Source organism: Meriones unguiculatus, chromosome 1, assembly GCF_030254825.1.
Source record: "Meriones unguiculatus strain TT.TT164.6M chromosome 1, Bangor_MerUng_6.1, whole genome shotgun sequence".
Taxonomy (NCBI): domain Eukaryota; kingdom Metazoa; phylum Chordata; class Mammalia; order Rodentia; family Muridae; genus Meriones; species Meriones unguiculatus.
In genome coordinates, this window is record NC_083349.1 from 195,032,161 (window position 1) to 195,059,595 (window position 27,435).

At 38.3% G+C, this 27,435-nt stretch overlaps 1 protein-coding gene across 6 annotated transcripts in view; it reads left to right on the top strand.

The window, feature by feature from the left end:
- Myo9a (myosin IXA) overlaps positions 1-27,435 on the top strand; it is a 223,638-nt gene that overhangs the window by 88,308 nt on the left and 107,895 nt on the right. For all 6 annotated transcript variants that reach the window (XM_060375378.1, XM_060375373.1, XM_060375386.1 and 3 more), the window contains 6 exons: positions 3,277-3,374; positions 8,620-8,746; positions 12,750-12,839; positions 16,481-16,597; positions 22,077-22,211; positions 24,130-24,251. In XM_060375378.1, the coding sequence (XP_060231361.1) occupies positions 3,277-3,374; positions 8,620-8,746; positions 12,750-12,839; positions 16,481-16,597; positions 22,077-22,211; positions 24,130-24,251 (689 nt within the window). The remainder of the gene's footprint in view (positions 1-3,276; positions 3,375-8,619; positions 8,747-12,749; positions 12,840-16,480; positions 16,598-22,076; positions 22,212-24,129; positions 24,252-27,435) is intronic.

The window sequence follows — 27,435 nt, forward strand, 5'->3', positions numbered from 1 at the left end:
TTAAATGTTTTATTGTTTAAATATGTTTACTAAGTGTGATGGCTCATGGCTATAATCCTAATACTTGGGTCTGAAGCAAGAAAATTGCTGTGAGGTCAGGCCTGCCTGAACTACAGAGTGAGACAGTGTTTATTTTCATTTAAGATTTTTTTTTGGTATGGTTTACTTGATCATATTCTTTCTCCTCTCCTAATTCCTCTGAGATCTTCCCCATCTTTCTATTAACCTAGCTTGACAAATACACATTCTCTCAAAGAAAAACAAATAAAACAACCCAATAAGACAAAACAAAAATAAAACAAAAACAAACTAAACTGAAAAGTACACACACACACACACAATTGATTCCTCTTTGTGTTGGTCAGCTACTCCTGGGCATTGGGACTGCCATGGAGTGTTGATTATATTCCCAGTGTCACCCTGGGGGACAAAACTGATTTTCCCTTTCCCAGCAGTTACCAGTAGACAATGGTTTCTGGTTACCTGGTGTAACTTTGTGGTCACTTCTTTGTGCTGGGAGTTCCTGGTTTCAACTTTTTCAGGTTTTGTACTGTGAGTTCGCATGTGTGTTATCCCTGCTGAATTTGTAAAACACTGTTTCTTTGGAGCCATTCACCACCTCTGGTTCTTAAAATATTTGTGCATTTTTCATGTAGATCCTTGAGTCTTGAGAGGAGGGCTTTGGTGAAGACATTCCATGTAGAGTTGCATACTCTAAGCCTCTCCTTCTTTGCATACGCTGGATCTCTTCTGTAGTTCTCATCTGCTGCAAGAAGAAGCTTTTCTGATGAGGGGTGATCTAAATACAATACAGCAATATGTCGTTAGGAGTCATTATTGCTACACTCCTTTGTCACAGTGGTTCTCAGTCTTCTTAATGCTGTGATCCCTTCACACAGTTCCTCAGGTTGTGGTGACCCCCAACCATAAAATTATTTTTGTTGCTACTTCATAACTGTAATTTCCTGCTGTTGTGAACTGTAAATGTTTGATATTATGGGTTAGTGGAGTCAGGTTTCACGTATTGAGTGATTGGCAATTTCTTTTTTTTTTTTTTAAGGTTTATTTATTACTTATACAACATTTGCCTACACACCAGATCTTACTATAGATGGTTATGAGCCACCAGGTGGTTGCTGGGAATTGAACTTAGGACCTTTGGAAGAAGAATGAGTGTTCTTAACCTCTGAGCCATCTCTCCAGCCCTGATGAGCAATTTCTGTTTTTATTTTCAACCTTTTTTTCTTCACATTCACTTCAGTAATCTGGCACTGACTTGATGCTTGTGATTTGTGATGAATAAAACATCAGTTTTTTTGTCTGTTGAGTAATAATTAATGTAACATTCCCTAGGAAGATAGACATCAAAAAGTAAGTTGAAGTTTGAGATGTTTAGATAATCTCACTATAAAGTGGCGTGCTATCATGTAAATGTAATGTTACTGTTGACTATTTTGTGAGCTGAAAGACAAAGGTTACACTAAAACAAAGTTGCTGGTTAGTTGTTTTATTTTTGAACTGGGATCTTGCTCTGCAGTCCAGGGTGGCATAGTTTGTGATGCTCCTGCCTCTGTGTCTTGAGTATTGTGATCATAGGCATATTACCATATCCAGGCTGATATATAATTTTTTAATTTTTATAAGATTTCTTTTTATTTATGTGTAGATGTGTGCGTGTGGCTTGCCTGTTTTCGTGCATTTGAATACCTGCATAAGAAGACAGATCCGCTTGAGCTGCAGTTACAGTCATTTGTGAGCTCTGCAGCATGGGTGTTGGGAGCTGAGCTCCAGTCCTCCTCAGGAGAGGCGAGCACTCTGAATGTCAGCATCATCTCTCCAGCACCTCAAATATTTAAAAAATACAGTGCTGAACAACTATTCTGTTTCTTCCTCTCCCCTCGGGCCTTAAACTCTTTATGTAGCGGAGGCTATCCTCAAATTCCTCATTCTACTAGTGCTAGGATTACAAGCACATGGTACCTCTCTGGGGTCCATGACTATAAATTTAAATTATTATTGTGAATGTGCATACATGTGTGTGCTACAGTGTACATGCCACCACGTAGAAGTGGAGGTCATACAACAGCTTGTGGGAATCAGTTCTCCCAGTTTACTATGTGCATCTTGGTCATCAAACTTGGATCCTCAAGCTGGTCACTGCCTTTAACCTGCAGAGTCATGTTGTCAGCTATAGCTATTTTCAAAAATTTTATTAGTATTTCATGTGTGTTTGATGTGTGTATGTGAATGTATCAGTCATGTGTGTTTGGGATCAAAGGACAACTTTTTTAAGTCATCAGTTCTCTTCTGATTTTATGTGGTTTCTGGAGATTGATCTGAGGTTTGGCAGGCTTGAACAAGTGCTTTTCCTACTGAATTATCTTGCCATTTAGCAACAACTAAAAAATATTTATTTTTATTTTAGTGTGTGTGTTTGTTTATGTAAATATGTGCCACATGTATGCCTATGCCCCTTAAAGTCAGAAAGGGGCATCAGATATCTTGGAGCTGGAGTTACAGTGATTATTAGACACCTGATGCTAGGAACTAACATGTGTCTCCTCAAAGAGCAGAAAGTAAAGTGCTGAATGATCGTTCCAGTCCCTCAGTACTGTTTTTATTGATTTATGTGGCATACGTTTTTTGAGGGTCTTCTATTTTGACATAATTTTTTTTCCAGTTGATTATTATGTATTCATTCATTCATTAATTCAACGATTCAGTCATTCATTTATTTTTGCTATTTTAATTTTTCCTTTATATTCTTACCATACCACCAACTGATTTATATTATGTAAATCTAGGCTTCATTTTATTTATCTCAGTTGTATACTGTGTCAATTATGTAATTATACTAATTGTATAATTTTTTTGAATGTGTTTAATTCAAGTCCCTCTGTACGATAGACACTTGTTAGAATTTGTTGAATGAATTAATATCTTATGGACTTGAGCTTTCTTATATGTTTTAAAGCTTTAAAACTCTTTAACCAAACTTGGTATCCACACTTTTTATACGTTCTGCCAGCTCTCTACCTTGTCTTTGTTGATGTTCTATGCTGGTGATTGTTAAGGGAAGAAAAAAGGTGTTATTAATATTTGGTGGATATGTTTGCTTCATCTCTACTCTTAAGAGGTTTAATGAGTCTCATTAGGTGTAAATGTCTTGCTAGTTCTTATTTGCATCTACATAGAGGTCTACTTAAGTTAATGAATGGCTCACATTGTTTAACAGGTCATCTTGATCTATTTTCTCTTACCTCTTGTCTTAAGCAGGATTGCTTCACAGTGGAGGGAGAAGATTTGAGGCATGATTTTGAACGCTTACAATTGGCCATGGAAATGGTAGGATTTCTTCCCAAGACACGAAGACAGTGAGTTTTAAAATTTTTATTTCTTTACTGTAGTTTTATATTTCCAGTAATAAACAAAACATGATGTGTTTTTGAGAGGTTTCTCCATCTTAATTCTTTTAAAAACATTTTTTATTGTTTGACTATTTCATATATATATATATATACAGTGTATTTTTATATATCCACCTTCAGCTTCCTCTTCCTATTCCTTCATCTGTAACCCAATGAGTAGAATTGGTTTTTTTTTGTATAAGTATGGTGCCTGCTTGCAACCATCTCCATGAAGAAAGATGACTTTCTTGCCCCAAGTAGCCACCAGTTGCCAATAACTCTCTGGTAGGGATGGAGCCTCATGAATCCCTCCCTTAGTCATGCTGAGATTATTTTCTGCCTTGATTTTGCAAGTTGAGGTAGATTTTGTGGGTTGGTCAGTTCAGTGACCATGTAATGTCCAGAAGACAGCATTTTGCAGCACTCCTCTCTATTCTTTGGCTCTTGGCTCTGTCTTCTGTGGAGCTCTATGAGCTCTGGGATTCATACAAAACTCAGGACTAGGGCAGAGGACTCAAGTGTCACTTGTTCTCTCTCTCTCTCTCTCTCTCTCTCTCTCTCTCTCTCTCTCTCTCTTTGAGACAGGGTTTCTTTGTATAGCCTTGGCGGTCCTGAACTCACTATGCAGACCAGACTGGCCTCAAACTCACAGATCTACCTGCCTCTGCTTCCCTGAGTGCTGGGATTACAGACATGCGCCACTATGCCCAGCTTAGTCATGTATTTTCTAACACTTTGGTCAGTTATGAGTCTCTGCTTTGATTTCCCACTGCAAAAAGAATCTTGTTTGACTGTGGTTGAGAACAAGCACTAATCTATTGGTATAACATAAATGTTTAGAAGACAGTTTGACAAAATAACATTCCTGGGTCCTTCTACTGGGGCCAAGCCTTTTACAGCCTCTTGGACCTTTGGCCATGGTCACAATTTCGACCATGCATTCCTTCCTGTGGAGCAGACCTCAGATCCCATCAGAAAACAGTTGGTTATCTTTGTAACAGTCATGCACTTTCCTTGGTTCTGTTAAACAGTTTTATAAATGGTATCATCATTACCTTAGCCACATTACAATTAAAGCCCCCCCCCCTTTAACTATATAATCTTTGAGAAGCTGATGAAAGCTAAAATACTTTGTTAAAATGTATGTCCATAAACATTTGCATATGATTTGGGGACTTCATAAACTTCTTGAATCCCAGCCATAGACATAACATAAAATCTACTACTTGTTAAAAAACAGCTTTAAATTTTCCACATCAGTGATGTAGTGTTAAGTCATACATGTTCATATGTAATATTACATAATATTTATATGTTTGTAATATTAAAAATTCATGACACATAAATGTAGCTCCATGATAGGAGTGCTTGATTTGCAGACACAAGACCATAGACTCAATCCCTAACAGTAGCGCTCTCAAAAAACAAACAAACTACAAAGCCTTCATTCATGGCACTATGAACAAAATGAAAATGTAAAAAGTTTTGATCAGGTTGAAGAGATGGCTCATTGGATGAAGTTCTTGGTTTGCAAGTATGAGGGCTGGAGTTCTGATCCTTAGAACCTATATCAGAAAATCCTGGTAGGCATGATTGTCCCAGTGGATAGGAGTTCTGATCCTTAGAACCTATATCAGAAAATCCTGGTAGGCATGATTGTCCCAGTGGATAGGAGTTCTGATCCTTAGAACCTATATCAGAAAATCCTGGTAGGCGTGATTGTCCCAGTGGATAGGAGGTTAAGATGGGGAATCCCTAGAGCGATCTGGATAATCAAGATATCAAAAAACAAAGCAAGCTCCTGTTCAGTAAGAGACCTTACCTCAATATATGTCTCAAAGTGGAGAAGCATTTTCTTAAACCTGTGCATGGCAGAAATGGTGGAGAATTTTAACACTGGCTGCTCTTTAATTCATTCCCAATACCATTATCGCCCCGCAACCACCATTTGTAACTGCTGCTTCTGGGGAATCTGCTGCCCTATTCTGGCCTTTGCAGGTACTACATGAATGTGTTGCACAGACATACTGTGGGCATACATATAAAATGGAAACTTAGATGAAAGACACGTGATGTCTCACTTGGGCCTCCATCTTCATTCAGTCACGTGCACATGCACTTTGTATGTGTTCACTCACACACATGCATGTACAACAGCACAGCAGCAGAATATACCAAAAAACTGAATTATTTTATTTAAGCAAACTATTTAGAAGTAAAGATACAGCCTTGTCTTATGAGAGAAATACTTTTCTCATAACTTTTATCTGGTTAGTTTGGAGACAGGGTTTTGTCATTATGTATTGTAGACCGGCATCAAAGATCTGCGTGTAAAGGCCTGCCTTAGCCTCCCCACTAACTCAAAGTACAAACATGCACTTTTGTGTCTAGCTGTTTCAGAACTGTTTTTGAAGGGTTTATGGGATTCATGTTGAAGACTGTCATCGTTTGAGTGTGTTAGGAATGAATAACCTTGAGTGAAGAGTGTCTACCAGAAGTTGAAAAAGACATGCCTGACCTGTTATGATAGACCTCTTGAATTCTAAAATTCTTTGCTCAATTCCTTTTATGAGAAGTTGGTTAAAACCAAACAGTATAATGTATAAATGTTCAAACATATGTAATTGGTTATAAAAACTGCAATTCACTGAAAGTTGATATATGAGCTCCCTCAATTTCTGTTCTGTTTTCCCTCGGGATAGCTCATAGGTAGCATGTGACCCTGAACTGAAGCAAGTGTTAGGCTATGTACTGACTGAGTGACCTTAATGTTAAAAGTTCAATTCTGAAATTATCTGAAATTTAAAATATTGTGAATATTGACATGCTCAAAATATTTTAGAATTTGGAGCATTTGCGAATTTTAGACTAGGAATACAAAACAAAGTCATGAACCCATTCTACAATCTGAGAAGCTTTAAAAACTCAAACATTTTTTGTTTAATCATTTTGTATCCCAGCTTTAGCCCCCCTCCTTCATTCCCTCCCAGTCCCACCCTACCTCCCTCGTCTCCATGCCCCACTCCAAGTCCTCTGATAGTAGAGGTCCTCCTCCCCTCCCATCTGACCCTAGCCTATCAGGTCTCATCAGGACTGGCTGCAGTGTCTTCCTCTGTGGCCTGGTAAGGCTGCTCTCCCCTTGGGGGGAAGTGATCAAAGAGTCAGTCACTGAGTTCATGTCAGAGACAGACTCTCTTCCCCTTACTAGGGAACCCACTTGGACACTGAGCTGTGATGAGCTACATCTGTGCAGGGTTTCTAGGTTATCTCCATGAATGGTTCTTGATTGGAGTATCAGTCTCAGAAAAGACCCCTTGGGCCCAGATTTTTTGGTTCTGTTGCTCCCTTTGTGGAGCTCCTGTCCTCTCCAGGTCTTTCTATCTCCCCCTTCTTTCATAAGATTCCCTGCATGCTGCCCAAAGTTTGGCTATGATTTTCAGCATCTGCTTTAATAACTTGCTGGGTAGAGTCTTTCAGAGTCCCTCTGTGGTAGGCTCCTGTCCTGTATCCTCCCTCTTCCAATGTCCATCCCCTTTGTGAGGATTGATCATTTTACCCAGGATCCTCTTTCTTGCTTAGTCTCTGTAGTTGTACAGATTTTAGAATGTTTATCCTATATTATATGTCTAATATCCACTTATAAGTATAAGTGAGTATATACCATGTGTGTCTGTGAGTTGGCGGCCAGCCTGGTAAAAAGAGAGTTTCAGGACTGCAAAGGCCACACAGAGAAAACCCTGTCTCAAAAAACAAACAAAGTAAAATGAAAGAGTAGTAAGTGCTCTTAACTTGTGAGCCAGCCATCTCTTAAGCCCTTATTGAAGGGCTGTAAAAATTTGTGTGTGTGTGTGTGTGTGTGTATACACATTCATTTATGTGTATATTTCTTTGTGAGTGTATATACACATGTTTGTGTGTGTTGGTATTCAGGGAATCCTGAAGAGGCCACTGTATCCTTTAGAACTGGTGTCACAGGCATTTGCAGGAAGCCTGGCTTGTTCCAAACTCATGATCCTACAACAGCCACTCTTAACCATTGAAGGGCTAGAGTGTTCAGCTGTGTTAAATGTCTGAAATGTCAGCTAACTGGAAGAAAGTCCTTGGTAACCTCTGAGTTATATGAGATTGCAGCAGATGTTAAATGGTGGTGAATAGCAATAAACTTGTAAACTTGTTCGTAAGTAGGAGAACATGTTGAGTCTATGGTGGTTTATTTAAAATAGGAGAAAATAAACAGTATTTTGATAAAAGTTCTTAAAAATTTAAGTGGGAGGTAGGAAACAAAGACAGTATGATTTCTGAGTTGACTGGGGTGACAGGCTATAGGGTACTAGTGGAAGTGTTAGTTTTAAAATTTGTTTTACATCTTATTTTTATGTGTATATTGGTGCTTTGCCTGCATGAGTACCTGTGTAGTAGTCTGTGTAGTAGTGTGTAGTAGTCTGTGTAGTAGTCTGTGTACCAGGCGCATGCCTGGTGCCAGTGGAGGCCAGAAGAGGACCTCAGAACCCCTGGAGCTGGAGTTAGAGACGGTTGTGAGCCACTGTGTGGGTCCTGGGAATTGAACTTAGGTCCTCTGGAAGAGTATCCAGTACTCGTAACTACTAAGACGTCTCTCCAGCATGAGAGATTAATTTTGAAAAGAAGGCATTTTGCAGGAGGGAAGTAGAGTATCCAATTGAAAGTATTTATAGTAAAGACATGGTATTTGCTAGTAAATTCCACCAGCCTTATAATTAAAAGTAATATTTATCAATGGTCCCATAATAAGATGTAGGAAAACATTTAAAAATAAGATTAATTATAAAAAGTTTCCTAGGATACCTAATAAAATACGGATTGTAAGGACTTCCTTTTAGAGATTCCTACTCATTGTTTCTGAAATGATACAAGGCAAAGATATTCCAGACAGAAGAAGCATTTAGAAAGGAATCGCTGTTGTGAAACATTACAGCAAATTCAAGAAACTCTTGGAAGAATTATGTAACAAATGCCGTATATTATATGTAGCATTATATGTTACTGTAGTATAATGTTACATGTAAATAATTTGATTAATACTTGACATACAGTTAATAGTAAAGTTTAGGTAAAATTAATATTCTTTTGTGAAGATTAAATACCTCATACTTTGTACTGGTTTTGGATTTTGGAGTGAAGAGTTTTGAGAATGCTCGTTGCAAACTTTAATCTGTGCTTTTTATTTTCATAGGATTTTCTCTCTGTTGTCAGCAATACTACATTTGGGTAATATCTCCTATAAAAAGAAGACTTACCGGGATGATTCTATTGATATCTGTAATCCTGAAGTACTGCCTATTGTCTCAGAATTATTAGAAGTGAGTCATTTGTTCTCAGTCCTTAATTTCAGATACTGGGTAACTTCTCATTTTTATTTTACATATACTTTAACTTGTAAATGGGTTTATTTAGTTAAAAATGGATTTATTTGTTACTGTTTTAAAAAAATGTTTTCTCAGAAGTTGGCATCCTCTTGCATCCCTGCCTTACCTGTGAGTGTGCCAGGACCCTTAGGTCTTTGTTTTCTCCCTTTCCCCGACACATATAATTCCTTAGTGGAACATTTCCACTCTAGCTTGTGTAATGTCCTGGGCTTGTGCTAATGTTGCTCTTTCCAGTTTGAGGTTTCTCAATAAAATTGTGGTTAGATGATATTATTGGAAGATGGGGTGCCTTGACGAGTAGTGAAAAGAGGTGCAACTTTAAAATTTTTCTCTTAATTGCTTGAGGAGGTCCATGTCTTTTTACACATCAGGCTGTGTTTCTCGGAGTTAGGGTATGTCATAATTTCCAGCTAACTCTTAATTTTACCAGATTTACCCCATCGGATTGGTGTTGCTTCTTTTAGGCTGTTTCATCTAAAAGATAAAGAGAATATATGAGTGTATTTTAACTGTGTACAGACAAAAAAATTTTAATGTAAACATTTGTATTTATATAAACTAATGATTTTCATATCAATGTCTGTAAATTTTCTGTACTGTTGTTCAAATTTTTCCTCTTACATATCTGTAAGCTCCCACTCCAACAGGTAGAAACATTCCTTTTCATCCTCTGCCACCCATATACTTCTCATTGACAAGATTCATTTTATAACAGTATTCAAATTAACCCTTGTTTTCTTGTGCAAAATGATTTTAAATCAGTGGATAATTCTTACAAGTGTTCCCTTTTGGCTTTAGTTGTAGATTGCATTTGTTTTCAGCGTTGTTTAGCTGTTTACTTTTTCTTCCTACCTTCCTTCATTGAGATTATTTCATAGATTATATAGCTAGAGTCTTTCATCATGGCCTTTACTCCTATTGGAATCTCTTACTGCCTTTAGTATTTTTAAAAATTTGTATATTGTAGGGTTCACTCTTTGCACTGAGTGGGTTTTGACAAATGTATGAAGTCATGTGTCCACAGTAATAGCCTTATACAGAACCTTTTTACTGCTCCAGAACTCATCTTCATATTAATTTGTATTTTCCACATGTACTATAATTGTAATTATAGAGTTAGTAGTATTTCTAGATTGACTTATTTTACTTGGTAGCATGCATTTAAGATGCATCTTTCTAGGTCAAACCAGTGGTTGTGCACACCTTTAATTTCAGCACTTGGGAGACAGAAGCAGGTGGGTCTCTGTGGGTTCAAGGCCAGCTTGGTCTATGTATCGAATTCTAGGACAAGCAGGACAACATAGAGAGACCCTGTGTCAAAAACAAACAAAACGCATTCTTTTGCTTCTGGATAATACTTACAGTGTGTGTGTGCGCACCTGAGTTGTTTATCCACTTGTGGATTGAAGCCCAGCATCTCACTTGTTTCTGGTTTGGTGCAGGTAGGGATAGCTTGATGTGCTTTTTTTTTTTTTTTTTTTTTTTTTTGTAAAATTTATTTTATTTATTTATTACTTATATACTAGAAGAGGGTGCCATATCTCATTATAGATGGTTGTGAGCCACCGTGTGGTTGCTGGGAATTGAACTCAGGACCTCTGAAAGAGCAGCCAGGGCTCTTAACCTCTGAGCCATCTCTCCAGTCCTTAATGTGCTTTTTTAAAATTTAAAATAATATCTTTCACATCTTGGTTCATGTGCCCCTTCATTAGAAGTCTAAATTAATTCGTTGTGTATAGAACCAGTTACTTCTCCTTGGCATAATTTAGGTTAGTTTTTAAAGAAAAACATTATTACTATTATGTGTCCATTATAAAGCTACAATGCCAGTGAGAGAATTGGATACCTCTTTTTCATATACCTAACTGCAGAGTTTATTTTTCTTTATATATGACTGGTCATTGCTTTTTACCTTCTGTGAAATGATACTGTGACAGAAGAGGATGGAAAAAGGAGTGCCTTTAATTGGAACTACTATTCCACTTACTGGAATACATTCTTACCAAGATGTAGACTGTTGAATCTGTATCTGTAATTTTGAAAGTCATAGTTGAGATTTCAGTCAAGCATTTCAGGTAATATTTAGTCAACTATCTATTATAATAAATTAGGACATTGTGCCTTGTGGTCTTATTTTAAACCTAGATATAAGTACCAAGAATTTTAGTCTTAAAATTTAGTATCTCTCCCTACACCCCCGCAAGACAGGGTTTCTCTGTGTAGCTTTGGTTTTCCTGGACTCTCTTTGTAGACCAGACTGAAACCACAGAAATCTGCCTTCCTCTGCCTCCCTGAGTGGTGGGATTAAAACTATGAGCCACCATGCCCGACTAATTTAGGGTTCTTTTGTCAGAGACCAGTTAAGAAATTCAAAGAGAAATTCAGGGTCTGGGAAATGACTCAGTTGTAAAGTGCCTGTTACACAAGCACGAGTATCTGAGTTTGCACCCACACACCCAAGTAAAATCTGGTCTGATTGTGCATCTGCAACCGTAGAACTGGAAGGGTGAGTGTGAGGGAGGATGGCAGGAAAGGCAAATACCCTGAGCTTACTGGCCAGTCAGTAAGCTTTGGTTAAACGACAGACCCTTTACCTGGAAAAATAAGGTAGATTTGGGCATGGTGGCTGTGTCTTAAATCCCAGTACTCAGGAGGAAGAGGCAGATGGATCTCTGTGAGTTCAAGGACAGTCTGGTCTACATAGTTCCAGGACAGCCAGGACTGCAGAGAGAGATCCTGTCTCAGAAAAGAAAAACAAAACAAAATATGGGGAGAAATAAACAGATTCCTTACATTGATTCCACAGCACCTGTGTATATGTACCCGAGCATACACAAACTGTGCACACATACAGATGCAGACATCAAAGTTTTTTTGTACTGAAAATTCTTTTATTTTATGTGTGTAAGTGTTTTGCTTGAATGTATGTATGTGTACCACCTGATGCCCAGGAAGGTTTCAAGAGGATGTCAAATTCTCTGGAACTAGAATTACCATGTTTGTGAGCCACTATATTGGTAATGGAACTGAAACTAGATCCTCTGCAAGAACAAGTTTTCCTGACCACTGAACCATTTTTCCACTCCCCATTTTTTTTTTTTTTTTAATAATTCATTTAGATGTTGATGGTACATGCCTGGAACCTCTATACTCAAAAGGTTGAGGCAGAAGGTTCACTATGAGTTTGATGCTGGCCTGGGCTATAGAGTGAGACTCTATCACAAGTAAACATGATATTATTTACTTCTTGGGTAAGAGTAAAGGAGCATCTTTATCTGAAAGTTTAATGCTCAAGTATAAAAATAAATTTCTGGAACACAATATTCCCTAGGAGTATTCCTCAAATTCAAGGAGTGCTATTATCTTTTAGTCCATGTTCTTTTTTTTTTTTAAAGATTTATTTATTATGTATACAATGTTCTGTCTGCATATACACCTGCACGCTAGAAGAGGGCACCAGATCTCATTATAGATGGTTCTGAGCCACCATGTGGTTGCTGGGGATTGAACTCAGGACCTCTGGAAGAGCAGCCACTGCTCTTAACCTCTGAGCCATCTCTCCAGCCCTAGTCCGTGTTCTTTATATTGTGAAATCTAGATGTGTGTGTGTGTGTGTGTGTAGGATGCTGGTGAGAATCCATGATCTTTCACATGCCAGGCAAGCTCCCTATTGTAGAGTTAAACACTTACTTGGAAGCACTTGAAACAAACAAACAAACAAACAAAACAATTGGTATAGCTTTTTTTCTGTGTTAGGAATTATGGTTAGTGGTGTGCTTAAATTCCACTTTATTATTAAGATAACGTATATTTTCTTTGCATTTCTTTATATTCATTGCATTATGACTTTTATTAAAAATTTTCTTTACTTAGCTTTTCAATATAGTAATTCTCTGTCATAAACTTTATATATTGAATATAACTTTCTGCTTTATAGGTTAAAGAAGAGATGCTATTTGAAGCATTAGTTACAAGGAAGACAGTGACAGTGGGAGAAAAGCTTATTTTACCATATAAGCTGGCAGAGGTATGATTTTCTTGAAAATCAAAATATTTTGAATATTCTAAGATACAGGGTTTGGTGTTTTTTTTTATTTTATTTTTTTCTTATCAGTTACATTTTATTAACTCTGTATCCCAGCTGTATCCTGCTCCCTCATTCCCTCCCAATCCCACCTTCCCTCCCTCATCTCCACCGTGCCCCTTTCCAAGTCCACTGATGGGGGGGACCTCCTCCCCATTCATCCGATCCTGTTTTATCAGGTATCTTCAGGATTGGCTGCAAAGCCCTCCTCTGTGGCCTAACAGGACTGCTCCTCCCTTGGGGGGTGGGGAGGTCAAAGAGGCAGCCATTGAGTTCCTGTTAGAAATAGTCCAAGATATAGGGTTTGTAGGGGTTTCTTTCTTTCCTTTTTCTTTTCAAAATGAAGATGATAGTAGGCAAAATATGTTAATTGAGATATTTTCTAGGAAACATTATAAATTTCTCATAGATTTGGAAGCTTAAAATTCAGTATGGTTTTGTATTTATTTATTTTAATATTAAAATATAATAAGATAATACAAAAATTGTTACATCGAAGTTAGACATGACAAGCCAGCAGAAGGAAAGAAGCCCCAGAGAAGGCATAAAAATCAGAGAGCCACTCGTTTTCACGCTCAGGAATCTCATAAAAAACACTAAACTGAGAGCCATAGAGGACCTGGGGTAGGCCCTGTGCGTGCTGCTTCAGTCTTGTGAGTTTGTATGAGTTTATTTAGAGGGTCTTGTTTTCTTGTTGTTTTCCATCATCTCTAGCTTTTACACTCTTTCTGCCTCCTCTTCCAAGGGGTTTCCTGAGCTCTGAGGGGAGGGATTTTATAGAGACATCCCATTTAGGCTGATTGTTCCATGTCTGGGTATGGGCCATCTGTATTTGCTCGCATTGTAGAAGGAAGCTCTGATGATGTCTGAACAAGGAGTCATTTTATCACTGTGTTTTTGTTTGTTATGATGTTTTAGATCAGTGTATTTGATTTTACCCTAGGTCCCTGGGCTTTATACCCTCTGGTTCTTGGTCACTCAAGCAGGGTCAGGTTTGGGTTCCATCTGGTGGTGTGGGCCTTAAGTCAAATCAGATATTGGTTGCCTACTCCCACAAGCTTTGTGCCATCATTGCCATAGCATATCTTATAGGCAGGGTCGTATTATAGATCAGAGGGTTTATGACTAGCTTGGTATTTACAAAGAAAAGGTTAGCTTGGTGTTTACATACAAACTCTTTTGGTAATGTACAGAGTACCTTTCTGTACCAGAGACTCAGTGTGGTTTTAAATAGTAAGCTTTTATTTTTCTTCAAGGATCTTAAAAAAATGTTATATGTATGGGTGTTTTGTCTGCAGTTATGTCTTTGTACCGTATGTGTGCAGTGCCCATGCAGGCAAAGGTTAGAGTCACTTGTGAGCTACCATGTGGGTATTGAGAATTGAACCCAATTCTAGACAGATTGTCTAGAAGTGCTCTTAAACCCTAAACAGTTTTTCCAGCCCCTCTTCAAGGATTTTAGTCTTTTGTTTGTCTTTCCAGTCCATTGATCTCTGGACCTTGTATGTATTAGATAAGTATTCTACCACAGAACTAAGTCCACAGCCCCTCCTCATTATTCTATTTCATTTTAATATTGTAGGGCAAACAGATGATAGAGTTATATAAACAAAAGCAGAATTGCAACCTGTTGATTATTTCTTCTTGAATAGTTTTCTTTAGTCATTTGCTGCTTATAATACTTTGCCTTTCCTTTTATTTATTTATTTATTTTTTTGAGAAAGGTTTGTGTGTGTGTAGTCCTCACTGTCATGGAACTCACTTTGTAGACCAGGCTGGCCTTGAACTCAGAGATCCATCTGCCTCTGCTTCTGCCTCCTGAGTGCTGTGATTAAAGGCGTGTGTCACCACCACCCAGCTTAATATTTTCTTTACCAGTGTTTTTAACAAAAGATACAATTTTAATTGTGTTACCTTTAAATTAGCTTTTAATCTTTGTTTTATTTTTTTCATAATATTTTTTGATGTATTTTGTTGTTTAATAAGTACTTGAAAATTCTCATCCAGATGTGGTGATACTCGTCTTTAATCCCAGCACTGGGGAGGCAGAGGCGGGTGGATCTGTGTTTATAGCTTATCTCCAATTTATAGATGTCTGTGCTGTGATTTGCCTGGTGCACACAGCTAGAGTGAGTTCAGAAACAGGGATTGACAGGTAGTCTTCACTCTTATTTCCTCATCACTTGAAAACAGATGTTAATAGAAACAGCAAAACATTATTAGCATTTATATTCTTTTAAGTGGCAGGACTCAATTTTTGTAAACCAAAGTCTCTCTCTCTTTCTCTTTCCCCCATCTCTTCATGCTGCACTAAAGCTCATGACAAATCTGGTCATGATTCAAAATCTTTTTTTTTTTTTTTTTTTTGATGATGATTCAAATTCTTTAGTGCTGGGATTTACAGGTTTGAGCCAATAGGCCTGGCTTTAAACTCTTCTATAAAAGAGATTTTTCTTTAATTAATAGCATCTCTTGTACCTTTGTTTCCATGTGTATTTGCATGCATTTGTATTTTTTAAACTTTAATTTTTCTTTTTTTTTGAAATAGAGTCTCTCAGTGAAACCTATTGCTTTCCAGGTAGCCAGCTTGCTAGGTGCATCCCCATCTTCTCTTCTGCGTGGAGCTACATGCATGAAGGCTGAAATGCCCACCCCAAACAAATTTAGATGGCTTGGATTGTACCAAGAAAATAGTGAACTGAGAGAAAATGTAAATTTCATAATTCCCTAATTAAGAGATTGTTACTATTTGTTGGGATGAAACAGTTCTTGGGTAACAAACTGAGGATAGATAGTAGATCATTTTGGCATTTTTATGTCTGTGTTTTAAGAGTGTATGAAGGAGTTTACAAATGATAATATCTTTTTTGTGCCACCAAATTTCTTTCTTTCTTTTCTTTCTGAGATAGTCCTAGCTGTGTAGTCCTAGCTTTCCTGGAACTCGCTCTGTACTCCAGGCTGGCCTTGAATTTAGAGATTTACCTGCCTCTGCCTTCCGAGTGCTGGGATTAATGATGTATTCCATCACTACCCAGCTTCAGATTTCTTTCTTAACCTAAAATAATCACTGATATCATAGTTGTTATGGTCATTTGTTTACCACCTTTACCTGAAAGAAAATATGCCCCCATTGTCAGTAAAAAACGCTTTGAATTGAGCGATTCATACATTGTTTTTGTTTCATGGCAATTTGTTCCTAGATCCCTGAGTTGGACTAAATTAATGAATACTTATAGAAAACTTTCATTATTGGCTATTTAAATTGACAGAAAAACTAGTTTCTAATTCAAAAATAGTTTTTTTTTTTCTGAAAAAAAAAAGTAACAGTTCTTGTTATTGTATCTTATTGAAATTATTACTCATAGCAGGTCATGGTGGTGCATGCCTTTAGTCCCAGCACTCAGGGGAGGTAGAGGCAGGCCAATTGATGTGAGTTTGAGGCCAGCCTAATCTACAAAGTGAGTCCAGGCCAAGGCTAAACAGAGAAACCCTGTCTTGAAAAAACAAAAGCAAAAACAAAAAACAAACAAAAAAATCCCTTCTTACCATTCTTCTTTGCACTCATAATTGTCTTTGTTTTGTAGGCTGTGACAGTGAGAAACTCCATGGCGAAGTCTTTATATAGTGCTCTGTTTGACTGGATAGTGTTTCGTATTAATCATGCACTTCTGAATAGTAAAGATTTGGAACACGAAACTAAGGTAAAGGTCTGTTGTGTTATACTTTACTGAGAACTGCTTCTGAAACTGGTGAGCATTTGAATCTGTAGGAGGTGCTGTGAAGAGTTTAGGGGTGAAGTTTGATGCTTACTGCAGATATTTTCTCTCTTAGTTACTTTTTAAATATGCCGTTTTTTTCCATTTCTGCCGTTCTTTTATAATTTTTCAGTTATGTATTAACTTATGTAGAAAGGCTCTTCTAGTCCTAATTTATAAAGTATTTAGTATTGTACTTTTAGAATTTTTTGTCAAGTTGGAACTTTTTTTTTGTTTTGTTTGTTGAGACAGACTGTCTGTACATAGCCTTGGATGTCCTGGAACTCGTTATGTAGACCAGGCTGGGGTTGAGCTAACAGATTCGCTTGCTTTTGCCTCTTCAGTGCTGGCATTAAAGGGGTGTGTCATCATGCCCTGCATTTTGCTTGTTTGTTCATATTTTTAAGACAGGACATTGCAGTTTAGGCATGACCTAACCATTCTCCTTATTTCACTTGGAATTAAAGATGCATGCCACCACACCCACCCTTGGACTTTACTTCTGTGACAGATTATATACATATAGCTTTAATAATTTCAGATTAATTTTTATTCTTAATAGCCGTTATGGCCCAGTTTACTTAATCTGATTAAAAATATTATCTTTAAGATAACAGGGGACTAGGGAAAGGGCATAGAGGGAGAAGGGGGAGGGTAGGCGGGACTGGGAGGAGACAAGAGAGAGGGCTGCAGTGGGGATACAAAGTGAATAAAATGTAACAAATAAATATATAAATAAAATTTTAAAAAGTTAACTTTATTGTTTAATCCTACTGACTCAAAATATTTTTATTTTTTATATTTCAAGTAATTTCATAATTATAAAATTAAATCTCAAACATATTATTAAATGAACTTATTTGTGAAGGGCATTATTTCATTTTATTCTATGTGTCTAGTTTTTTTTTAGGTACTATAATTATGTAAAACCCTCTTGATACAGTTTTCAAAACATCTTTTATGTTCATCATATTAATTTGTTGACTGTGTCTGTTAGCACCAGTGGAGAAATTTTCTCATTTAATCAAGAGTTTTATGTTTATGTTAGAATGAGATTGAGCTTGGGGTTGCGGTGCATTCTTGTCATCCCAGCACTCAAGAGGCTAATATAGGAAGATTAGGCAAAGACCCATTTTCAAAGAGGGGCTTGGGAAGTAGGCGGAAAGAGGGAATGGTTCATTAGGTATTATAAATAGCTGGCTAGAGTAACTTAACAACACTTTATCTGGTTTACATTGTGAGGTTGCAGCCCTCCATTGTGGGTAAGTAATGCTAGTAAGATCTTGAGGTAGCTCTCGTGTCTGCAGAAAGAGATAGATTATGGTGTTCAGTTCTCTCATCGTTGTGTTCAGCCTGAGACACCACCCTTGTTCTCCCCTATTCCAGCCGATTGAATAATGCTGCCCACAGTCAAGAGGTTTTTTCTACCTCATTTAAACTCCCTGGAAATGTCTCAGACAGTTCCTGAGAGCTGTCTCTTAGGAGGGTCTAGATTCTGTGAAATTGTCAATGAATATTAATAATCAAACTTGGTTACATGTTAGAGTTGAATTGGAGTCATTCATAGTAAGGTGTTACAAAGATAATTCTTAGAAGTCAAATATCCAAAAAGAGAAGAGAAGACATTTATGTCCTCTATTAGCTAGGATTTCAGTGCTGTTTGCAGACACTAACCATGAGGAAAAAATTAGTTTTTGGGTTTTATTTCGTTTTGTTTTGTTTTTGCCTGGGTTGCTGGGGTGGGGTATAAAATAAACATTATTTATCAATTTTTTGTCTATTAATTTATTTGTTTATCTACCTACCTATCAACTTACTTGTTTGTTTATTTTGTGTTTGTGTCTATCTGGAGGTGAGAGGACCACGTCTATGAGTCAGTTTTCCTCTTCCAGTAGGTGGATTCTACAATAGAATTCAGCTTGTTAGGTTTGGTGCCAACCTCCTTTACCTGCTGAGCTATCTTGTATACCTGCTAATTTAGTACTGATAGCAAAATTGTTCATGGTTAAGATCAAATTAAGAAGAGTTACATAGTTTTCTTGTTATCTTACTAATCTTTCACTTAGGTAAGATTTTCTTACACCTATGCTTCTGTTCCCTCATTGGACTTAAGAACATTTGAGTTTAGGGATTTTTTTGCTTTCTCAAATTAAGATAATAGTTCACTCACCCTGCACTTTGTATAAATACTGTAATGCAGAAGTTACATATGTTTAAGTTTGTATTTTTTAATTTTAATTTTTATTAATTACAATTTATTCACTTTGTATCCACCTTGTAGCTCCCACCCTCCTCCCCTCCCAATCCCACCCTCCTTCCCTCTTCTCCACCCATGCCCCTCTCCCAATCCACTGATAGGGGAGGCCTTCCTTCCCTTCCATCTGATCCTTGTCATCAGGTCTCATCAGGACTGGCTGCATTGTCTTCCTCTATGGCCTGATAAGGCTACTCCTCCCTCAGGGAGAGGTGATCAAAGAGCAGGCCAATCAGTTCATGTCAGAGACTGCCCCTGTGCCCCTTTCTAGGGAACCCACTTGGACACTGAACTGCCATGGGCTACATCTGTGCAGGGGTTCTAAGTTATCTCCATGAATGCTCCTTGGTTGGAGTATCAGTCTCAGAAAAGACCCCTTGCCCAGATTTTTTGGTTCTGTTGCTTTTCTTGTGGAGCTCCTGTCCTTTCCAGGTCTTACCATTTCCTACTTCTTTCATAAGATTCCATGCACTCTGCCCAAAGGTTGGCCATAAGTCTCAACATCTGCTTTGATACCCTGCAGGTTAGAGCCTTTCAGAGGCCCTCTGTCACAGACCCCTGTCTTGTTCCCTGTTTTCTCCTTCTTCGGATGTCCATCCCCTTTGCCTTTCTGAATGGGGATTGAGCGTCTTAGCCAGAGTCCTCCTTCTTGATTAGTTTCTTTAGGTGTACAGATTTTAGTAGGTTTATCCTGTATTACATGTCTGATATCCACTTATGAGTGAGTATATACCCTGTGTGTCTTTCTGGGATACCTCACTCAGGATGATCTTTTCCAGTTCCTATTATTTACCTGCAAATTTCATGATTTCCTTGTTTGTTTGTTTTTTTTTGTTTGTTTTTTTGTTGTTTTTGTGTGTGTGTATGTGTGTTTGTGTTTTTTATTTTAAAAAACTAATTACACCTTATTCACTTTGTATCCCCTCTGTGGTTCTCTCCCTCCTCCCATCCCAATCTCTTCCCTTCCTCCACCCTCTGTATGCATGCCTCTCCCCAAGTCCACTGATAAGGGAGGTCTTCTTTTCCTTCCTTCTGATCCTAGTCAATTAGGTCTCATCAGGAGTGGCTGCATTGTCTTCTTCTGTGGTCTGGTAATGCTGCTTCCCCCTCAGGGGGAGGAAATTAAAGAGCAGGCCAATCAGTTCATGTCAGAGACAGTCCCTGTTCCTGTTACAATGGAACCCACTTGGATACTGAACTGCCATGGTCTACATCTGTGCAGGGGTCTTAGGTTATCTCCATGCATAGTCCTTGGTTGAAATATCAGTCTCAGGAAAGACCCCTGTGCTCAGATTTTTTTGGTTCTGTTGCTCTCCTTGTGGAGTTGATTTCCCTGTTTTTTATTGCTGAGTAATATTCCATTGTGTAGATGTACCACATTTTCTGTATCCATTCCTCAGTTGAGGGACATCTGGGTTGTTTCCAGCTTCTGGCTATTACAAATAAAGCTGCTACAAACATAGTTGAGCTAATGTTCTTGTATACTTGAGACTCTTCTGGGTATATGCCTAGGAGTTACGGTATAGCTGGAATCTTGAGGAAGCGCTATTCCTAATTATCTGAGAAAGCTCCAGATTGATTTCCAGAGTGGTTGTACAAGTTTACATTCCCACCAGCAATGGAGGAGGGTTCCCCTTACTCCACATCCTCTCCAGCATGTGTTGTCACTTGAGTTTTTGATCTTAGCCATTCTGATGGTTGTAAGGTGAAATCTCACCATTGTTTTGATTTGCATTTTCCTGATGACTAAGGACATTGAACATTTCTTTAAGTGTTTCTCTGCCATTCGATATTCCTCTATTGAGAATTCTCTGTTTAGCTCTGTACCCCATTTTTTAATTGGATTAACTGATCTGTTGCTGTTTAACTTCTTGAGTTCTTTATATATTTTGGATATTAGCTGTCTCTCCGATATCGGGTTGGTGAAGATCCTTTCCCAATCTGTAGGCTGGCGTTTTGTTCTGACGACAGTGTCCTTTGCTTCACAGAAGCTTTTTAGTTTCATGAGGTCCCATTTATTGATTGTTGTTCTTATAGCCTGTGCTGTTGGTGTTCTGTTCAGGAAGTTGTCTCCTGTGCCAATGAGTTCAAGGCTCTTCCCAACTTTTTCTTCTTTTTTTTTTTCTTCTTTTTCTTCTTCTTCTTCTTTTTTTTTTTTCAAGACAGTGTTTCTTTGTGCAGCCTTGGCTGTCTTGAACTTGCTTTGTAAACCCAGCTGGCCTTGAACTCACAGAGATTGGCTTGCCTCTGCCTCCCCGAGTGCTAGGAGTACGGCATGTACCACCAGGCCTGGCTTTCAAATTTGTATTGTTAAAGAAATATTTACAATGGAAAAAAGCTTACTTTAGTTAATTTGCCTGTTAGCTTAAGGCCCTAAAATATGAGTTCTCAGATAGTTAAAAATGTGCAAATATACTGATGATGAGTTAAGGTAATGTCTTCCTCATTTCCTTCCCTACTAAAATCTGCGTCTTTATTAGTTCTTGACTAATAATTGTTTTAAAAGTGGAGAGAAGCTGTTAACACTGATGCAAATTATCATATGATAACAACTGTAATAGGAAAAATAGTTTGTTCTGAATGCTACTTTTCATGTTTTACCATCTGTCACAAGTCCGTTTTCCTAAAAATCCATTCAATTTTAAGTCTAATGGTTAATAAATATCCATGTATTTAAAAATATTTCTACAAACGGTTATCATTACGTGTAACATTTCTAAACTTAAAATTACTTTTTTAAAAAATTACTTTTTTAGTTTTATATAGATGTATGTGTGTATGTATATGTGTATGTGTTTGTATTTGTGTTCAGTGCACACAAATGCCAGAGGTGTCAGGTTCCCTGAAGCTCTAGTCACTGATGATTGTGGTTAGTGGTTATTTGATGTGGGTGCATTTAACTGAAGGTGGGTCCTTTGCAAAAGGAGCATGGTCTCTTAATTGCCCAGTTTATCTTTCTAGTCCCCAAATGTGCTTCCAAAATTAGAATGAAGTACAATTTCCTGTTATAGTGGTTTTATATGATAATTTACATTAGTGATAACAGATGTTAATCACTGTATTTTTGAATGCTGGACAGAACAGAACTATTGCAGAAAGGAGTATTTTATTACTTGTGATATAAATAAATTGTAGATGTATTTTTAAATAAATTTTCTTTTGTTTTTACAGACGTTGTCCATTGGTGTTCTTGATATTTTTGGGTTTGAAGATTATGAAAATAATAGTTTTGAACAATTCTGTATTAATTTTGCTAATGAACGTTTACAGCACTACTTTAATCAACATATCTTTAAGTTGGAGCAAGTGAGTATCTAAATATGTGTGTTTGCCCTCTTGCTTAAACTCCTTAATCATTGTCATAACTGTTTTATGGTTTATATTTTGAACCAATCCTAAGAAGTCCAATCAACTTTCGGACTGCTGACAAAAGTATCACTACCAACCCCCTTGCTGCGAGACACTCCTGGGGACCACTTTCCCAGCACTCTTCACCTTACTGGCCTACTAGGTGTGTGGACAATCACCCAAGGCAATCATTTTCTCCCCACAGATGTGTATCTTGGCTGTCTGGCAGGCACAGTTCTCTGTGTGACCATCTTGATGTCAACAGAACCCGTGAGAAGCTAGTCCCACATATGTAACTAACCCTGTCCTACCCAGTCAGTGAGGTTAAAGGAGACAGCCATTCAGTACCATATCTGTTACTGTTTTGTCTGGTTAAAATTACCACAGGAACTTCTCAGTAGAAAGAGATTCTAAATTTGCCTCCTGATACATTCAGGACTTTGTAGGAATGAGGCCATGGTCTCAGCTTGGGCTGGTGGCTTGTCTACTCTGGGTGCCATCTCAGACAGCTTGTCATGGTCTACATCTCTTGAGCTGCCTTTTCCACCTTGCTCTTATACATAAAGAGCTTGTTGCAGGTTTGGTCTTTACCTTTCTCCAGTAAGATGCAATCTTTGTGCTTGTTTGGGTGTGCCAAGGGTGCAGTGCCGTAACTGAGGGACCAAGAATGGCAATGTCTTACCACCAAGTGGGTTCAGATATTGTTGAGCCTGTACAGGAGTTGATTCATCAGATACCTGCCACATTGTTCATGAGCAAAGTGAAGTGCAGTCTATGGTCACAGAAATGTCTATTTTTTCAACACACATACTTAAGACTTTATCTGAAACATTATTGGAGCATTTATCCTTACTTAGACGTAAGCATTGTCTTCTTCTGTGTCCTGACAAGACTGAATTCCCCCCCCCCCCCCGCCCAGGGGAAGATGATCAGAGAGCCAAGCAGGCCACTGAGTTCATGCCAGAGCTAGTTACTGCTCCCCTTTTTAGGGAACCCATCTGGAGACTGAGTCTATGGGCTACATCCAAGGAGGGGTTGTAGGTCCTCTCTGTGCATGGTCCTTGGGTGGGCTATCAGTCTCTGCAGGGTCCCCTGGGCCCAGTTTTTTGTTTTTTGTTTTTTTTTTTTTTTTGGCTCTGTTGGTCTCCTTACCAGTCCATAAAGGAACACAAAGAAGCCAGTCCTGATGAGACCTGATAGACTAGGGTCAGATGAAAGAGGAGGAGGACCTGCCGTATCATTGGACTGAGGGAGGGGCATAGGAGAAGAAGAGGGAGAGTGGGATTGGGAGGGATGAGGGAGGGGTCCACAGCTGGGATACAAAGTGAATAAACTAATTAATAAAAGTAAAAGAAATTAATAAAGTCTCAATTATTTGTGTGATAGCCGGGTTAAGAGAGAAACCTAGAAACAAACACAATTTTGTAAAAATAACCGTAACAAAAGACCTGTACAATGAGGTCTTGAAAATACTGGAGAAAGGAAATGGAGGAACTCAAAGATGGAATGATTTTTTCATGATCGTGAATTACAAGAATTTAAACATACCTGTACTGTCAGAAGTGTAATATAAATTTAGAGCAGTTGTCATCAGTCACTTATTCACAGAAGTAACCAATCCTAAAAAAATCACACAGGAGTGCATGGTCCCAAACACAAAGAATGATGCAGGATATACCATTAAACCTGATTTTAAGCTATAGTAAAGAGTCATAATAACAAAAACATGGTACTAGTCCTTAAACAGCCATGTTGATCAGTGAAATAGGTTAGATGACCTAGGTGCTGCTGCAGCCTAGTTAAATAAGCACTTTGTTGTCATATGCCTGTTTTTTCTGCAAGATCAGTAAGTTGATGTTTTGTTTGTTTTCTCCAGGAGGAATACAGAACTGAAGGTATCAGTTGGCACAACATAGATTATATTGATAATACATGTTGCATAAATCTTATTAGCAAAAAACCAACAGGCCTGCTTCATCTTCTGGATGAAGAAAGCAAGTGAGTATGGTGCTTTTCACTTTCCTAACTGACCATGGTGCTTTAGTGTGCTTCCCCTTTGTTTGAGACAGGGCCTCACCGTGAAACTGTGGCCAGGTTGGGACTAGGACTGATGCAGCCCCAGGGGAGCCTGAGACTCAACCTTAGTCCTTATCTTAGGCTCTTCAGTGCTAGCTATACAGCATGTACCACCAATTAGCTTACGTCTAAGTAAGGATAAACGCTCCAATAATGTTTCAGATAAAGTTTTAAGTATGTGTGTTGAAAAAATAGACATTTCTGTGTACATAGACTGCACTTTGCTCTTGAACAATTTTTTTTCCCCGAGTCCTCTTAACATGGTCTGATGTTAAAATTTTTGATACATAGCCTGGTGCTATGTCACACACCTGTAATCCCAGCATTTGGGGAGGCAGAGGCAGACAGATCTCTGAATTCAAGGCCAGCCTGATCTACAGAGCAAGTCTAGGACAGCCAAGGCTACACAGAGAAACCCAGTTTCAAAAAAACCCAACTTTCCCTCTCCTCCAGTTCCCCCCAAATTGTTACATATTTCTTTATTCTTGAGCATTTTACATATATATGCAATGAAATATGAGTATATCCATCCTTTCTTTCTCCTTTAACTCCTTCCAGTAGTCCTAATTTCGTGTCCTGTTCCCTTCCCTCACTTTTTTTGGTTGGCATGGAAGATGCACCTGCCTCTGCCTCCTAGTTGCTGGGATTAAAGGAATGTACCATCATACTCGGCTGTTGTTTTGATTATCAACTAAGTCTACTTCTGCATATATGCTGGGATCTGGATCCACCTACTGGAGCATGGGAAATCTACCACTGGTTACATCCTGGCATACATTTTTTTTAAGATTTTTCTTTCTGTCTCCCTTTTTTTCTACTTCTTAGACAGGGTCTTGCTAAATAGCCTGGTCTGCTCTCGAAGCTGAGATCTTCTTCCTCCTGAGTGCTGGCGTTGCTGGAATGCAATGGCTCACTCAGCTCTTAGATGAGTTCTCTTTCTTTCTTTCTTCTTTCTTTACAGTTTATTTGAGGGTGGAGCATGTTCATGCTGTTGCGCTTGTAGGGAGGTCAAAGGACAACGTGAAGAAAGAGTTGCTCTCCTTTTCCACATGGGTTCTGGGGTGAGATTAAAGTCGTTGGGCTTGGAGAAGATGCCTTTACCCATTGAACTAAGTTTTGTACAGGAAATGTGCTTGCTTTTAAATGAATAATAATTTTAAATGTCTTCTCCCACCCCCAAAACAACAACAACAGTAACACATATTTGTGAGTGTTGGTTGAATATATGCCCTGGAAGAGCTTTTCTTATTATGTCTACTTAAGTCTTTCTTCTTATATCTGCTTCTTCAGAAACTTTTTTTTCTCCATTTCAAGAAGAGAGAAACATTTATCTTGCAGTTTTAAATCACCCTGAGTGTTAGGGAGAAGATAAACTGTTGCCTACACAGTAAGATTAGTGTCTTTCTGGAAGAGCAGAGCACTCCAGTGAGTTGTAAATGGAGAGGGCTAGGCTTTCCAAGGCTGCAATTTGGAGTTGTTCACTCTTTTCACCTTTGCTATTCATAAATTTTCTGAGTAGGAATACCACGCGATTAAAACACTGTTAAAGGGAAATTTATTTGACAATAGGCTTTGTGATTTCAACCAAGTGGGATTAGAATTGGTGATAGTAGTGTAGAACTGCAGCTTCTTCAGACTGTAAGAATAATAACCCTTTCTCAGACGGCTCTAGAATTTCTAGTGAACGTAGAACTTTTTAGGACAGGGTGAAATTTGAATGCAAAAGCCAACCAGTTAGTAGTAGAACCATGTTTTCAGTGTTGAAAACATACAAAAGGCTGGAGAGTGATTGTGCTTCTCCTTAATCCCAGCTCCCAGGAGGCAGAGGCAGGTGGATCTCTTGAGTTAGAGGCCAGAGTGAGTTTTAAGACAGCCAGACCTATATAAAGAAAACCTGTCTTGACCCCCTTCCCAAAAGAGAGATGGGGGAGGGAACATTCAAAAGTCTGTTAACATTTGCTTAGTCCCTGTATGGTGGTGGGTAGCGTTTGATTTTATTAGTAGTGGAAGTTTTGGTTTCTTTGTAAATTCAGTTATGTGATGTTCATATGTTTTTGTTCTAATCCCAAGTGTGGACTATAGTTTGTCCACAGCTGTTAATTGTCTCATGTGGGCATGTCTTTTGTCAGCTGGTAAAAGCCTTACACATGCAGCACGGAGAGGGGCGTGGTCTAGGACTCTCAAAATATAGAGAGCCCAGAGAAGGTTTGGGGGTGTTCAGTGTGGCTGGGTGCCATATAGCAGTTTGGAGAGACCCAAGAGACAGAATGTGTGGCAGTTTGGAGTAGACACACTTGAGAGAACCACTTCAGGGTACAGCGGCTGAGGAGACTGCCTGCAGCATCTGCTGTTGATGGAGACTGATACAGAGCTGTAAAAGAACCCATTGACCTTAATGAGCCAGGAGAAGTAAAGGGGTCTGGGCTCCTCCCCACTAACCTTCTCTCTCTTACCTAGGGTTGGAGGTTAGAAGGGAAGTTGAGGCCTAAACACCCCAAATGAAGTAGAGTTTAAAAAATGAGCATTGCATATGAGCATGCTATACCTATCATTATACTTATTTGGTGAACTAGAAAACCATTTATGAAAGGTTACTTGTCTTGTTTCAGGACACTGACAGAACTGTTAATAAAAGCTAGTATGATCTAGTGGCCATTCTCTTTCCTGACTTTACTATATATATATTAACTGTTTTTGTTAAAAATTTGAATAATTTTTATACATTTAGCATCATCATAACCATGTCACAATATTACTCATTACTTAGGCTAACATTAAACTACTATCTGAAAGATTCTTCTTTTTCTGTCAGATTTTCTATTTGGAACTCCTAGTAATTAGTCACTTCCATTAGTGTGATGAAAATATCTGAGGAAAGATAAAAGAAGGAAAAAATTTAGTCTGTGTCTCAGTTTAAAAGGCTTCAGTCTGTTTCCTTGGCTCAATTCCTTTGGGCTTGAGGAGGCTGCTCAACCCAGGATATCCTAGAAGCAGAGATGGGTTGAAGGTGGGCCATTGTTACTCACTTTTTTGAATTAGGCCATACCTCCTAATGGTTTGTTTATTTGTGAATTTATTTATGACCCTGCCATCCTTGAACACTGCA